Raw genomic sequence first — 17,565 nt, forward strand, 5'->3', positions numbered from 1 at the left:
TAGAAACCCCCAAATCAATATTATTCTTTCGTGTACCCATTTATAGATTTTTTTTCATTTACCCATGTAAAATTGATTGTTAAATCCTGTCAACCTTGCCCATTCTTCTTTGGAAATAATTTTAAAATCCTGCCCTCTTTTTTCCATTTTCCCATTAATGCTATTCTAATTTAGCTAATAGCAGTGCCAGGTAAGAATATAATATCTTAATAACTCAACTTTTAGTGTCTCCTCCTCAGAAATTATTCTCTTTGTCATCAGAGTATTTGCTTAAAACAAAATTAAATCATGTCACTGATTTGTCTATAAACGGTTCCAAGTTATATATAAGATTAAATTGAAACCCCTAGCCAGTTTCCTCATGTTTCTCAAAATCCAGCCTGGATGTCAGGTTTCCCAAGTAGGTGGTTCCAGATGGTTAGTTGTCTCCTTTCTGCCAACGACTTGTACATAATATTTACCACCCTGGCTGTACTTTGTTTATGGTCTCTCACTGTACTTCAGACTCCTAGGTCTTATCCACCTTTCCATCCAAAACACCAAGCTTTGTTTGACAAACAATCTTAGGAAAAAGGAGAAAATGTGTTGGGTGTGTTCTATGGTACCAGAACTTCCTGAAAGACAGGCAGGTTAATGGGGAGAGGCTTTAAGATGTTCAATATGTAGAGATGCTGTAAAATAAATATATTGGCTGCCCCCAAATATCATAAGATTTGTTTTACTAGACGTAATTAAATGGACGGTTCTGGGGAAGCTGTTTGAACTAAATCCCTCTAAACTTTCAAAGGTTTCTGATTCTGTCAGCTAGAAGCTAATTAATTATGTGGACCACAGTGTTCTCATCTGAAAGTTAAGAGGGAAGGAAGAACTGTAAAATCCTCTTAAATTCCCCAGTTATATTCACCATTCTCCCAAATCTTCTTTATGTGTTCATACATAACACTCTTGCTCATAACATTCTCTTCCCCCCTTCCCATTTGTCTAAGGTCTTCTTTTCCTTCAAGTCTCATAACTATTCCGAACTGCAGGCTGGCACCTTCAGATACCTCAACCATCAGTAATTGCTCTTGCCTTGTAATTTCTGTTGCACTAAGTTTCTGGTATGTATATGTATGGGCCTTAAAATATGAAAAGACTGTTATACTAACTATATCTTAGGCTTCTTGAGTTAGAGACCATGTTTTGTCTTCAGTCCTAGAAGAGAAATCATTGAATAAGTACTTATTTGTGACAACAGCAGTGATGTGATACTAGAAGTGGGGTATCTGTATCACCGGTGTTGCATTCACCTGAGGTGCTGCATATAGATGCGACTACCCGGGCTCACCTTTTCATTCCTGAATCAGAATCTTTTGGAATGAAGTCTATGCATTCACATTATTAAAAAGTACCTCAGCTCAATTTTACACACGGTACAGTCTTAGGACTTAACTGGCATAGACCTTCAGGATCTCTACACCATTCTGATATCATTTCTGTGGTATACCTTACCTCTTTCCGCCTGTTTAAGCAGGCCCTTGTTTTCAGTGGGTTGCTAGAGTCCCAGAGAACTTGTTGCCCAGAATGTTGTGTGAGACTACCATATCTGATACTCATTAAAAGCTGTGTCTGTGGTCCTTAAAAAGTAGCCCCTTCCTGTGACTGTTAACGAGTTCCAGGCTCCCTGAGTTTCCCCAAATCACCTGTGTTAGAAAGAAGCATCAGCATTCTGCCCTCTCTCCAGTTTTCTTACTTGAAGGGTTTTGAGAGAGTCAGTATTGAGTAAAGCTTCACAGCTGTCTTGAGTAAGAGTGGAACTAGTACAAGGTTATAGTTAGTACTTCTTGGGTAAAACGAAATGCTTTCTACATACTGACTTGTAATGAGTGCCCATAAGAGTGCTAGGTGCTTACATGGGATCTCACTTAATTCAAATAGAAATTCCCCTGTTACAGATGAGAAATCCTAGGTTCAAAAAGCTTACTCAACTTTTGTCTAAATAACCAGACTGTGAACTCCTTGACACAGATTATTGGTTTTATTCAACTTTGGATGCTCACTAACTAGAAGCATGTAGATGTTGGACAGTTTAATTGTCAAAATGAGTAGCTGGATGAAGAGATCAATTTTGGTTATTCAGCTAGTAAATGTCAGAACTGTGTATGAATCCAAAGCCAGTTCTCTACCTCCCAGTCCCTGTGCTGCTCTGGAAAGTGTGCAGGCCCATATCTGAATGAGGTAGTGATGCAGTGAATCATGCACAAAATGTATCATATGCACAAAGGTGGATATCTAGCACCTTCTGTTCTGCCAGCAATTTTGTGAATCTACGAGAAAAAACCGCTTATTTTTTCTGCTCAGGATTTTAGATGTGACCCATAAAGCTGGATTTGTTTAATGATATGCCCTCTATTTGCACATCTTCTTGTGCCTGTTAAAATACCACAAGTCTTTCGCCTGCTGTTTGCTTACACTAAGACTTCAGCCATCAGATATGCTGCTCTAGCATGCTATGTGGCAAGAAGATCCAAGTTTATTCAGAATATAACAAAGTAGAGTTTGTTTTTAGCACAAACTGAAGTTTGTTTCTTTCAAGAATGCAAACTTAGTAGTTATGGAATCACACCCATGCCGATTCATTACCATTAAACTATCACATTTTCTGTTTATGTTGATTTCTAATTAATTCTCTACGTTAAAAAAAAAAAAAAAAAAAGGAATGGAACTCTCAGCCAGACCAGAGTACATAATGATTCCCACTGTTGGATGAACACTGTTGGATCTGTCTCATGAAAAAATGCTGTTATTACCACCCACTAACTCATCAACAGGTCCTGGCTCTCTACAGAATCTGGGTCTCCCTTACCCCTATCCACTCCCTCTTGTCCTCTATTCACCTCCACTTGGGAACATGGCCACTTGGAAAAGGGGAAGCTTTCCCTTCCTTAGCAACAGCTGGAGATGCTGATTCAGTACCTTACATTTTACACCCGTAGCAGGGTGCATTAACCTTAAGATAGATTTTCTACTTGTGGTCAAGAAAAAAACACTATTTTTGGTTCTACAAATACTTTCTGTTGCAGTGTCAACAGCAGAATCAACTATAGTTATCTGGTAGGTCACAGGAAAACTAATATGGCTTTCACTACTTTTGAAGAATGAACTTGGGAATTAACCCACAGATTATTAATTTATTTAACAGAAAAAAGAACAGAATATAGAGATTCTAAAAGAAATATTATATTAGAAGTGAAAATTATAATGCTGTTGCTCTAAATTACCTAAACTTTGTCAATATGCATCACTAATGGCAAGAATTCAGAAAAATGCAGAAAAGAGTATATGCAAGATTACAAAATATTTTATTTTTTATTCTGTTTATTTGTTCTTATGATCTATTATGAATTCCATAATTTCCTGTGTATTTTTACCACCACCTCTATAATAAAAAAGAATGACTCCACTCCAATAAAAAAGAATGAAAATGTAAAACCCCAAAGCAAACTCAAATTATTGCTAGAGAAAGATAGGAGAAACAAAGGAGAAATGAAATGTTTCCAAGAGCAAAGAACATGTAAATTGATGTACATTCTCTTCAAAGATAAGAATCAGAGTGTAAATCTCTATCTTGTAGCTAGTTAGAACATTCTCCTCTAATATAAAAATTGGTAAGACAACATGTTTCCAAGGAACACAAGTTGCTGGTTCCATTTTATGATCCATAAAATTAACAAAAATTAAAGTAAATAACTATGTCAGGCAAAATGTGTTCTTTCCTTTCCTTCTGATATTCACTTAGCAACGCAGAGTCTAAATACACTTGGTATATAATCCCAGGTATTTACATTGGCCCACACGGTTCTTTAGGATCTGGCTCTACCCTCCTTCTTTAACCTCATCGCATACCACTGCTGCAACCTCATTGGTTCCCCTTGTGCTGTTCCTTATGCCTGGTTCTTTCTCATGGACTTAACATCTTTGCACGTGCTGGTGATCCACCTGGGATATCTTCCCTCCCTCAGGTTTTCATAGTTTACTTCTTCTCGTTCTCTAGGTCCCAGCTCAACAGTGACGTTTTAAAACGTGCCTTTCCTGACCGCTATATGTAAAGTAGTTCCCCAGAGTTATTCCCTGTTTTGTTCACCTGTTTATTTCACTCACACCATCCATCACAATCTTTAAGCATCTAATTGTGTACTTGCTTACTAACTGATTAACATCATAAAATCAGGAACTAGATGTCTTCACTCCTACATTTCCTATATCACGTGTACTGTTAGGCACATAGTAAGTTGTAAGAAATCTGTGTTGAAAACCTTAATCACGGTCTTCACAATGTACAGATAATGCAGCCCCTTTCATCTGCCTTTAGTTTCTAGTCCTAATTCTGTAGACTGTGGATGGACAAAGCCCAGCCATTGGCCACCAAGTTGGCATCTAGCTACCAAATATTCATCATAGCTTAGATTTCAGGAATTCTATATCTGCCATCATTTGCTAGCCATTTTCTTAATATTTTGAGCTGGCTTCATTTTAGTGGAAAGTCTAGCTAATTGCTGTTTAATGTTAGGTCTGTGTTATTACTGTGGTTTTATTTTAAAGTATTTATAGAATATAAATATTAGACTCCCTTCAGGAAATTATTATTCAGTAAGAGAAAGAGAAAGATTTTCCAAGTTCTCAAAGAAATAGTTTCCATTAAAAACAGTATTTTTTCCCCACATAATAATGGTGGAGCCCTAACTGGGCTTTATTCAGCAGCTGGTGAATACATTCCTCTCTGAGACTTTAGGAATTTTGTGAACCCATTGGTGTGGGTACAAACTTTCAGAGTGTTCAAGGTTGATTCACTGGGACAAAAGATGTGACAGACTCTATTATCCTAACTACTTCAGGTCAATTAATGTCTGTGCTATTGACTTTAATTAAAAACTATATAGAGTGTGTGCACATCGTGCGTCTAATTACATATACAATATATACACATATGTACACACCATCTGATGGTACACAGTATTTCAGAAATATCAAAATCTATTATGTTTGTGTATATAAACATATGGCTTTCTCAACAAATTACTAGTCAGAAATAATATTGGAGGACTATGACAGACCTATATTGATCCAGTTATCATCACTTGAGAATGTAAAGGAGTATTGTGTACCAGTAAGTAATTATATCCATTCAAACAGCTTTTCATATTGTGCTGTCTATACCTAACAAATGATTATGGAGATTTAGCCGTTGTCTGTTCTGCCTTGGCTTCTTTAACTTATGAATAAATAAGAAACATTGACTCTCAATATTTTCTGGGGTTGATTCAATAGAATTTAAAGGAGACTGCCAAGTAATTCAAATTTTTAACACTAGATTTTTCTTAAAGTGAATAATTCCAAACATTCAGAGGACTCATGAAACATCTCTTTCAATGACCATAATGCTATATTAAACTTAAAAATGATTCCATAATAATCAAGACAGATATAATATGATAGATGTGATAGATATCTAGAAATGATATGATAGAAATGTGCTATCCTTACATAAGCAAAAAATAAGTCTACATTTTCTTTAGGTGAATAGATAACTGAAATAAATACACCTAGAAAAACTTTTATTATTTTATTTTGAATGATTTATTTCATAATTAAGCATCCTCAAAGTGTATATGATTTGAAATTTTATTCCTTTACCAGATGTTTATAGGCACATCCCACTTAAAATCAGTTATCATAAATACTTTCTATTAAGTGTTTACCTCTTTGACATCTTTATTATTTTTAAAAACACAAATAAATAGCTTATCTTTTATATTTACTGCCTTCGTCTCTTCAGTAATAAAAAACTCTTCACTGATAACCCATTTAATAAGCAGCTGCCCTGTGTAGAAGCTAGGAATTACCAATAAAATTATGAAGACATTATCAAGACTGACCAGATACCTACCTTCAAGAAGCTTCAAGTCAATGTGAACATCCTTGCAAAAGAAGAGGACATGGAAGAAAGGACAAAAGTGAAAATAGCTTTGCTTATAGAATTCCACTGGCCTCTTCTCCTTACCCTGTCTCCGAAGGCCACCATATAGAGAAAAGCAGGCAGTGAATGTTGTGAGAACAAGAATGTTTTAGGAAGAATTTGGGGTTTTTTTAATTATTATTATTAAAAAATTAACTTTTATCACATTTGTTAATTTATTATTTTTTATTCTCTGAATTATAAAATCTCAATACATTACTTTCATGTACTTAGCACTTTAAACTTCAATCAAACCTTTTATAAACTTAAATTCTGTACTTCTGGAAATTCTCAAGCCACAAATAAATGACCATCAGAGGTAACTGGCAGCAGGCAACATTGAATTTCTTCCACACAGAAATTTATAATAGATGTGACTACATTTGCAGTTGGGGTTTAAAAGGGGATTAAAGTAAAGCAAATCCTTGAAGTTTGTACTTAAATTGTTACAGAAACATAACTTAAATTTCAATGCTGCAACTGGTTTAGTATATCGTAAAAAATGAAAATAACTAGCCAAAGATTGTGTATTTACCAAATGCTCTACCATTTAAAACTCTATGTTCTGGATTTTTTATCCAAAAAGTTGATTTAACTCTCAGGACAATAGCCTTTATGAGCCATTACATCAGTTATGCATCGTAAGATTACCAAATAGAGAAATAGTAGGAAAGCTTAACAGCTAGGAAAATTGAAGTCACTTATTCAAGGGATATTAAAAGGTCAGACACTGAACACTGAAAATTGGTTTAAATTACACACTAATATATACTATTTTCATCCTTAACCTTTGTATACAAGTTAAGAAAAGATGCTTCCCTCTTTCCCAATTTTAGGGAAAGATACATCAATTTTACCATGTATTTGACACATTTGTAAAAAAAAAAAAAAAAAGTCCCAATTTAACTTCCTCATGATTTCTGACTGTTTTTCCACTCAGATTTACCCTTGTTACATAGCTAGAGTATACTTATATATGTAAACAGATTGTTACCAGACATCAAAGATCTAGGTTCTAACCTTTGATATCAACTGCTATTTGTCTTGTAGTTTCAGAATTTCTTTGAGTCCTAGTTTGGGGTTTCAAGATAAATAATTGTGATGGCTTCTATCCTTACTAATAAGGAGTTAATTTAGCTTTCTATGAGATGCATGCTTTGAAAGCAAAAATGGTGTAGAAATGAACTGAAAATATGTCTTTTTTTGTTACCAAATATCCCTTATTTTGGACTATGTTTCCTTCTTCTGGCATTCTTCAACTCCTCCCTCTTTCAGATGTCTTCTCTAATTAGGTAGTTACAGCCAGACTCACCCTTACATCTCTAGCAACCAGTACAATATTAAGTTCCATCTCTTAAGGATCACTTTCTGGATATTTCATAAAATCTTCAAAATCAATGATCCTAAGCCATGTTTACATTTTTATACTTTTTGATATTCTGTGTACTTGCCCCCACACTCCAACTGCAGGCTTTTACTCCCCCAGAAGTCCCTCTTCTCTTCTATTCACTCACGGGCTGGAACTCAAAACACACCTTCTCAAATCCTCTTTCCTGTTCGGTCCACATTCTGTTAGTCACCGTATTTTACTGACTCCACCTCCTAAATATCCTTGGAATAGTCATACCTTCCTCACCACATTACCCTGCCTTTGCTATATTTTAAGCTATCACCAGTCTTTTACCTTGATCACTATATTAGTCTTCTAGTTTCTGTGTTTTCCATGCTGCCAGGGAGATCACCTTTCCAATACAAAAGTGATCACGTCACCCACCAGGTTGAAATCCCTTATATCTACAGAATAATGTCCTTGGCACAAACCACAAAGGGTTCCATAATCTAGATCTACCCAGTGCTTGCAATCTTTTTGATACTCCTCATATCTCCATTAACCACTCTTTATGCATCAGATGCATTGAACTCATGCCAGTCTCCTTCCTGATGTGGATAATTGGGGTGTTCCCTCCTCTGGCCTCATGATGGTCACTTACATACTTATAACTTCAACTTATTTTCTAAGATTAAGTTTAAACCTTAGATATTTTATGAAACCTCCTCACCATTAATACCTCCATTGTTTGTATAAACTAATAGTACTAAAACATTTTTTAAAAAGAGGTGATTCGGAAATACAAAATGAAGTTTTTATCAGAATGGAAGAGGAAGAAGGATGAAAAGCAGAATTCTATTTTCTGTCTTAGAATCATAAGATTTTAAGGCTGAAAGAATTGTTACAGTCAATCCAGACCAAAGTTTTCTGTGGTTTTCATGTAAAAAGTAAAACCTCCCCTTAAGATGAAGTTTGGGGAATTTGTATCTAGTTGTGTAATACAGGCTGTAAAAATTGAGTGACCCTTACATAGTATTCAAGAAAACAATCACTACTCTACTCAACTGTAAAACAAAAATCTAGAATCCTAGAATCTGAGCTTCAGAGTCTTACTTATTCTCACTTCCCACAGCATAACACTGAACCCTTTCTGAAGAAATAAAGTTGGCTTCTTTACCTTTCAAAAATCTATTTTGCCAAAAAATTTTGTCTAAAAAGACACAATATGAAAAAGAAGCAAGAAGAAGGAATGTAGTGCTACGCTATGAGTTGATTGTGCTAGATTTCATCAGTAAAAGTTTTAAAGAAAGAATGGAGCAAGGTACTTTGTCACATCTCAAAATTTTGATGGGAACTGTTACCAGGTCATTGGGCCTGTATGGAGCTCTTTCCTGGAGAAGTTTCCAAACATCCAAAACCCATTTTAAAAAAAAAATGGTGTTTATTTATTTTTGAGAGAGAGAGTGCGAGCATGAGTGGGGGAGGGTCAGAGAGAGAGAGAGAGAGACAGAGGATCTGAAGTGAGCTCCAAGATGACAGAGAGCCAGAATTGGGCTCGAACTCACAAACCACAAGATCATGACCTGAGCTGAAGTCGGACACCTAACCGACTGAGCCACCCAGCATCCCCAAAACCCATTTTTAAGTGAAATTTATTTTAAGGTACATCAGTTTTTGAGGCTTCACATATGTAAATCATGTTTATTCTCATAACTGATTTAAAGTTGTATCATAATTGACAAAAGTTTCAAGGTGCTTGAAATTACAATTTTGTTTCCTTTGGGCAGCTGCATTTCAGAGATAGAGATAGATTGTTGTGGGCCAGTTAAACCTAATTTCATTCAAACTCAGAGTCACTTAGTGCCCTGGGCTTGAAGTGACTTTCCTTCAAACTGAGGTCCACTTCTCCACAGACAGTTCTTATGAGAAGATTTCACAGGTTTTTAACTACACATCTTGCTTCTTAAAATGGACCAAACTAGAGTCTGAGCACAGGAAGCCCTCTTCATCCCTTTCCTTTTTAGGGTCTTTCCCTACAGAAAACACATTTTCTGTAAGTCTCCAATGATGAGTTACCGCAATGAAAAAGTACCCTGTTACTTGGAGAACAGTTTTCACTTACAAGTTCCCCAAGTCCTGTAATGCCTAAACCTCCTGTGCCACTTTATATATTCTTCCCACCCCACAGAGGAGCATGTACAGGAAAAGCAGACTTCCCTTCCCCCCCCCCACATTTCCTCATTTTATTTACAAAACGTCTTGGAATGAGAATGAGCTGCTTGTGGTTCCTGTGGCTGATTCAGGGATGCTTTCCTCTAGGCAGAGGACACTGGTCAACCAAATGACCTCTCTGTAGCTAATTCTTGCACCCCTGTGGTAAGGCTGATTGGGCTTGTAGGTACCCTTTCTAACTAAGCCTGGTGGGATTTGTTTTTGCAGTAAAGGACTTAGCAAGAACCAAACATCACTCTGAAGACAGACCTGATAATGGCAAGGCCCATCACACCCCAACACGCACACACACCACTACCAACAAGAGAAATCAGAAATACACTGGGGTGCCTTTGCACTCCTGTGCATCAACCTTTGTTTCTTATAAAGGTCAGAATTTTTGCCTTCTGGATTCCTAGAGGAACAATAAAGCTACTTATAGTGTATTTGAACACAGAATTCATTAGGAGAAGAAATCATCCCAAACACCAGCTCCATGAGAGATGTACTTTAGTCAGCAATTTTACACCAGCTCACACACAGATGTTGATGACCAGTTGATAGTAATAAGAAGATTTAAAGTTGTGAAGATCTCAAGTAAACATGACTCTTCCACATGTTTGTTTATGTTTGTTCAGATTTGCTAATGAATAGCCAGCTCACCACACATGTTGATGATTCTTGGAAACCTTAGAATTCTTAGGGGTATGTGTAGCAGTAGTCTTTAGTGTCATGCCCTCACCAAATACATACTTGAGTAGAAGAAGTAGAATTATTATATATTATATATATAACATTATAAATATTATATTATAAACTATAAATATTATTATAAATAGCCACATGGTCTTGTAGAAATACTGGTAAGATAAGTATCACATTGTCATCATGGTATCAGTTTGAACTGATAAACATTAAACTTATGTGAGAGGAAATATTTTAAGAAAGCATGGGGGTGGGGGAGTCCCAAGAAGCTACATAGTTTCAGAATCAATTTGCAATGGATCAAAGAGTAATATTGTGTTCTCTAATAGACCATACATGAAAAAAGATATCCTAGAACAAAGTGTCCTTACTCAAGTTAAGCCTTTTCTATGTTGTCATCTTTGCTTGAAGAAATTAGATACGTGCTCATTGCATAAATGATGAGCAAAGCTAATATACATTGATTTTAGGGAATAAGCTCAAAATTACCCAATCTCCAATCTGCCAGGGTGCTAGTTCAATGAGAATATTTCACTACATATAAATACATATATGATCCATAAATAGTTTGAGGCAGTATATTCTTAGTTTCCAAATGCCAAAACTTAATCACTTAAAGTTTTTAATAACTTTTAAATTGAAAACAATGTATGTATATATTTAAGGGAAATACTAGATCACAGAAAAGAGAGGGGAAAAAATCCCAACTTATTCACCCATTACCACCAATTGAAAGCTAGTGAAACAAATGTATCTCTGCCTCGAGAATGTCATTGAACTTCTTTATTTATGATTTAACATTTGTTTTTGTCTTTGTACATTTGTCCCTTCAGTGCATCCTAACGTCAGTCAAGGCTGCCAAGGAGGCTGTGCGACGTGTTCAGATTACAATGGATGCTTGTCATGTAAGCCCAGACTATTTTTTGTTCTGGAAAGAATTGGCATGAAGCAGATTGGAGTGTGTCTCTCTTCATGTCCAAGTGGATATTATGGAACTCGATATCCAGATATAAATAAATGTACAAGTAAGTGCTACACAGAATTATGTTTTTATCTCACCCTTAGGGACTTTCCAGATTTGAAATGGCCTCTAGCATATTTGTGATATTTGGTGTTAAGTTAATAATAATATTTACCTGATAATAAGGCTAAAGCATACGTGGACTTAGCCCTCAGAGCAGGAAGATTTTCACCTCTTGTAAAAAGCACTCAAGTTTTGTAGGGTTTTTTTTCCCATCATAAAAGCAAACACTGAGAACATGGTTATTACCCACATAACCTACAGAAAACTACCATAAGCATTAATGCCGTCTGAGTTCCCATTACTGTCACAACATCCCATTACTATCACAACATTTAATGATTTAAAGAATAAATTCAGCTATTTTTGCCTCAAGAAAAATTCCAGTATAACATAAATGTTGGAAATAAATGTTGAAAACGCTCTCATATCACCTCTCATCTGGACCCCAAAAGTCTACTCTTCACAGCGTAGACTGAGTAACCTTTCAAAATGTAGCTTTAGGAAATACCATTCCTCTGTCAGGCACCACATATAGCTGCCTACCTCTCAAACTCATTTCCTATGACTGCACCTCATCCACTGTGCACTGGCCTCACTGGCCTTCTTGCAAGATCTTCCCACCTCAAAGCCTTTGCAGTTACTGTACTACATTCACTATTCTGGCAGCGTGGAAAGCTCTTAGCCCACATCTTTGCTTGGCTGGTTCTTTTCTTTCATTCAATATTCTCACATATCACCTTCGCAGAGAGGTATTTCATGACCAGCTAACTCACAATAATCAAACTTTTCCTCTTTTCATTTTCCATATCTTTCCCCTACCTTTTGTTGTTGTCATTCTTTTTTCCAGACCACCTCTTACTCTGGAACCAGACTGCCTGGTTTCAAAAATCACTCTGATCTGGGCTGGTTTCAAAACTTTTTGAGTCTCAATTTCTATAATTCCCTGTAAAATGGGAATTATAATCAGGGCTACCTCACTGGGTTATTGTAAAGTTGAAGTGACTTAATATTGTAAAATACTTGCAGCAATATCTGACTTACTAATCACCATATAAGGGTCAGCTATTGTCATTGTTTATTGTGTCTTCCCTCCTAAAATGTAAGCTTTGTGAACTCCTTATCTCTCTTTGGTGCACTGATGTCAATCACTATCTAGAATAGTGCTCGGCACATAGTAGTCAATCATATACTTCTTGAATGAATGAATGAATGAATGGACCTCTAAAATAGCACTAAAGCAATATCTAGTATATTTCATTAAAATTCTGACGCAACACTTTTTACTGTTATTTTATATAAATGGATACTCGGTCTTATAAACATTCTTGGCAGTAGACATATTGCCAAAAATTTTTTCGTAGGACTCTCAGTACAGTAATTTTGAAATCAATGATTGATGTTCATCAACTAAATGACTGTGGAGGAATCCATACTTTAATTTAGAAAAATAATTTTGAATCCTAATTGTTTTGACACAAAAGTCACATGTGCCTGTGTTGTAAGCATAGAGACCTGGACCAGCAATAAGTAAGTGAAGATAATGAAAGCATATTTCTTTTCTTTTTTTCTCTTTCAGAATGCAAAGCTGACTGTGATACTTGTTTCAACAAAAATTTCTGCACAAAGTGTAAAAATGGATTTTACTTACACCTTGGAAAGTGCCTTGACAATTGCCCAGAAGGGTTGGAAGCCAACAACCATACCATGGAGTGCGTCAGTATTGGTGAGGAGGATTTCTAAGATTTACAGGGGAAGATAAACACCTCCGATGATAATGTCAGTCTCCATGGAAGTGCTGCTCAGAGTTCTCTTTCACAAGAACCTGAAGGGGTATCTCCAAGAGGCTTTCTTCATCCTTCCTTACAAAGATACCATCTTAACAGTGCTCCCACAGCCTTAGCCAGCATGTATCACAGTACAGTTTACCACCCCGCGGGTGCTCCATTATTTCTTAGGGAGTGTTAATAACTGTTTTGGATAGTCTGATCATTAAAAATTTATTTCATATTATTATTTAATGAACTTTATTTAGAGTAATTTACCATATACACACTTTGTGCAAGTATATATCATATATGTTATACACACACATACATATATATAAAGATAAAGATAAAGAAATATATGAATATATGAATATATGAATATGTATATTTGGTCTTAAACCAAATTTTCACTTTAGGACATGAGTTTCACATAACACTTAGGTCTAATGTCAACCAGTGAGCAAAGTTGTTTGTTTGTTTTTTTTTTAATGTTTATTCATTTTTTGAGAGAGAGAGAGAGAGCAGAGGAGGGGCAGAGAGAGAGGGAGACACAGAATCTAAAGCAGGCTCCAGGCTCTGAGCTGTCAGCACACAGCCCGAAGCTGGGCTCGAACCCATGGACCATGAGCTCATGACCTGAGCTGAAGTCAGACGCTGAACTGACTGAGCCACCCAGGCATCCCAGCAAAGTTGTTTTTTAAAGGCAGGAAACATTCTCTGGATATAGCCCTTTGGTACTCAGTAGATGAGCCAAACACCTACAGAAATAGAACTGATATAGTTAAAAATCTCATTTTTTTCTCTCACCCTGCTTTACTGAAATGTCCTGTTTGCACAGGTATTCAGAAACAAGGAGAGGATTTTGGACTTACTCAAACTGACAGAAGGACATAGTCATAGGGTCTGATTAAATGCAGGCTGAAGTTCTTGAAGGGGAGGTCCCTCAGACCAGTTGTTTGTCTAAATAACAGATCACTGTCAGGCTTTATTTCTCCCTTTTAAATGTTGTGCAGCTACTACAACGACGAGTTGGATGAACAGTTGGGGAGCAGATGCTCAACCAAATGGGAAAACAGCATACTAAATCTCAAAATCCCCTGGGCAAGAGCTACAAGAACCTTTGATGCTGCACTGATATTGGCATATGCACACAAATGTCCTTCTGATTCAGTACAAGATAGTCTCCAGGATTCCCCTGGGGTCCCCACAGATAGATCCCCCGTTAGAATCGAAAGTGCTGGAGCAATAACTCGAAAGTGGTGACTTAACTATTTCAAGTCCAGAAATAATTGAAACAGAAAACACTCATTTTTCAACAAAGTTTCTAAGAGAATGAAACAAATAGATGATATTTTAATGATAATTTCAAAAGCATCTGGAAAACAACATTTCATGGCTCATTTTGGTTGAGTCTTCTTTTTTTTCCTTCTAGTCAATAAAGACACAGAAAAACTAGTTAGAAATAGGGTAAAACGTACATGAGAAAGCACTTCAAGTTCATCTCTGTTAAGTCCTGAGGGCTGATGACTAAAAGTAGTAAGTTCCAAACTGTGGAAAAAATAGGAAACAATTCTGCGGAGTATTCAAGGACAGAAATTCAGGATGAGTTGCAGAAAGTTTGTGCCATTTCTCTACCCAGCAAAAGGGGCGCATGTTGTTTAAAGGGCGCATGTTTAGATTTTCTTAGTTGTTTAAAGTGTAGTATTCAGTCCTTGAAAGGCTATTTATCTTCAATGTTTTAATGCTTTTCTATCATAGAGAGCATTTGGCACTTGGCACTGTTAGATTAGCTAGTAAAGCTTACTGGTAATTCATACTACTATTTAGACGAAAAATATTCTTAAAACAATGAAATTTAAGAAATTTATATATTTTAGAATAGGGATTAGAAATCTAAAAGCCATTTAGCGAATCTGGCTCATTGAACAGTTAGGTATAAATCACCTAGGACACAGCGCAAATCCGCAACTTTTGTTGAGAGCCAGCTCTTGTTGCTTGCTGTAAGGGATGTCTCCCAGCATGTGCTCTCTAGCCAACAAGTAATAGGTGGGCTGTGACTGAGGCTTGCCCCACGATTTCATGAAAAATGATGACCTGTTTGATTATCACAAAAGAACATTAAAGCCTATTCCTTTAGCAAATATGAAACTAGGACCCGGAGAGCTGAAATAATGACTCCAAGGACACAGTGTGAGTTATTGTCAGTGCTATTATTAGTACCTTGACTCTAGCTCTCTGTTGTTCACCAAAGATTTTGAAGAATGTGTCCCTCCCTCTCTTTCCTGAAATCTACATTATGTGACTTGTTTCTTATCCAGATTATTACCAAGAGGAAAGGTCATAACAGAGAAAATACCACTCTGATATAGAGCTAGGGTGAAAGACTTCTGCCTCAAAATATCCACTCCTCGTGGTTTTCTGTCATATTAGGCATAAATGTCCACTGAACCCAATTTTATAGGAGAATATATTTCTTCTACTTTATGCTGTAGATATTTGCTTCCTTTCTGCACTGTCATTGTGCCATCCTCATTGCTCCTCTGGGAGAGTTGGCCTCATTCAAGTAGTCACAGAGGGAGATATCCAGCTTTAAACTGTGAGTAGCAAGGAACATGCCCTTGCTATGTTCTCAGTGTAGCCATGCAGTTAGTCAACAAGAATGAGAGCAAATGAGTAATGCTGTCTTAAGGCCCTTACTGATAGAACATCCAGTTCAGCTTTTCTTCCAATTCAAGAATTCCTTTTATAGCTTTGTAGACTGATGATCTATCACAGCATGACCATTTCTGGGGACAGGAAGCCGATTACTTTTTTGAGACCCTTGTTTCATTAGTGAATAGTTAAAGATTTCCAGGGGCACCCAGGTGGCTCAGTTGGTTAAGCACCCTACTCATAATTTCACCTCCAGTCATGATCTCACAGTTTGTGGGTTTGAGCCCCTCATTGGGCTCTGTGCTGACAGTGTGGAACCTGCTTGGGATTTGCTTTCTCCCCCCACTCTCTGCCCCTTCCCACTTGCCCTGTTTCTCTCTCTCTCTCTCTCAAAATAAATAAATAAACTTTAAAAAACTGTGTTAAGATTTCCAGTGTTAAATTGTCCTTAATACAGAAAACAGAATAGAAAAAGGGTGTAATTTTGTTTTTTTCTTAATTACCTCTTAACCAAATAATGCCCCAATTCTATGTTGTTCAGACCTGAATATAACTTAAATCATCCTTTTTGTTGTCTTTACATGTTTTTCAAAGTTTCCAATTTTCCAGAAATATTTTTTACACAGTAACATTATAGGTTCATTTTATAGTATTTCTCTAGGAAAGTTCTCCTCTTCTCAAGGATTTTTAACTATCCCTTCTTATTAGAGCTTTTTACTATCTGAACTCATCAATTTTAAATATTTCCTCTTTTTCTTCCTCAATGGAATTCTCTAATATTGTCATTAGAATTTAATTTTTAGAACCATTTATATCATATGACTAAGGACTCGTAATTTTAAAAATCTTATTTTCTGAAGTCTAAATATCCATTTTCCTAGACTACTTTTACAATTGTGAAGAAGCCCCAAAGTTCTTAGTCATTTTCACATCATGTTTTTTTTGTTTTTTCTTTTTGTTTTTGTTTTTTTCGCCCTCTTAAATGAATACTGGACAAAGTGACAGCTCACAAACTTTGATTTTCATTTTTCCATTTCCTTTCTCAGAGGTGTTTTTATTTGTTTTGTGTTAAAGATCCACTGTTTTTGTGTCATTAATATCAGGATGGGAGATACGTCCTAACTGGCAAAAGATTATGATATCAGTAAGTGACTTCATTGTTCTGGTCTTTAATTCAAATCATGTTATAACTGAACATGAAACTAGTATAGGAGTGGTTCAGTAAAGTTCATTTTTTTACGTTCATAGAAACTTAAATTAACTTATCTAGTCATTTTCCTTTAACTCTGTGTTACATTCAGATACCTGATGGTAACTACAAAACATGGAAAAAATGTATAGCAAATGGATTTAAATTTCTAAAACATTTAGGTTATATTTTTTGAGGCTGCATAAAAGATAGCATTCCACTCTAAAATAAGGATTTTTTTTCATCAGAAGGAAGCAAGAAAGGTTAATGGAAAGTTGTGGAAAGAGAATCTTGTATCATCGAAAGAATTATTGCTGCAAGCTATTTCAGTTATTGTAAATTAGGAAGTTGTATGAACATAAATAAAATGATAGCATCTTGCAGATATTTATTTTCATTAGAAGTTCAGAAATCTGCTATAAGACCTTGGAAAGCCATGAGTGAAAAGAAGGTATTAATATACAGAAAAGGGGAAAAATCTACAAAAGAAGCTTTATAGAAATTACATCTGTTCAGCTTAGGAATCACTCCTTCAAGTTAATTCCAGAAGCAGCTTATCAACTGAAGTTGATCCAGAATCCACTTACATACATGCTGCTATGCCTGAAGAACACCCATTAATGAATGATAATATTTACGGGCACCTGGTGGGGGCTCAGTCGGTTAAGTGTATGACTTTGGCTCAGGTCATGA

At 36.1% G+C, this 17,565-nt stretch overlaps 1 protein-coding gene across 1 annotated transcript in view; it reads left to right on the top strand.

Annotated features, from left to right (window-relative positions):
* RSPO3 (R-spondin 3) overlaps nucleotides 1-17,565 on the top strand; it is an 85,748-nt gene that overhangs the window by 21,303 nt on the left and 46,880 nt on the right. Inside the window, exons 2-3 of the mRNA XM_042937405.1 lie at nucleotides 11,075-11,266; nucleotides 12,842-12,988. Coding sequence (XP_042793339.1) covers nucleotides 11,075-11,266; nucleotides 12,842-12,988 — 339 coding nt within the window. The remainder of the gene's footprint in view (nucleotides 1-11,074; nucleotides 11,267-12,841; nucleotides 12,989-17,565) is intronic.

The sequence above is a fragment of the Panthera leo genome, chromosome B2, assembly GCF_018350215.1.
Source record: "Panthera leo isolate Ple1 chromosome B2, P.leo_Ple1_pat1.1, whole genome shotgun sequence".
NCBI classification, from domain to species: domain Eukaryota; kingdom Metazoa; phylum Chordata; class Mammalia; order Carnivora; family Felidae; genus Panthera; species Panthera leo.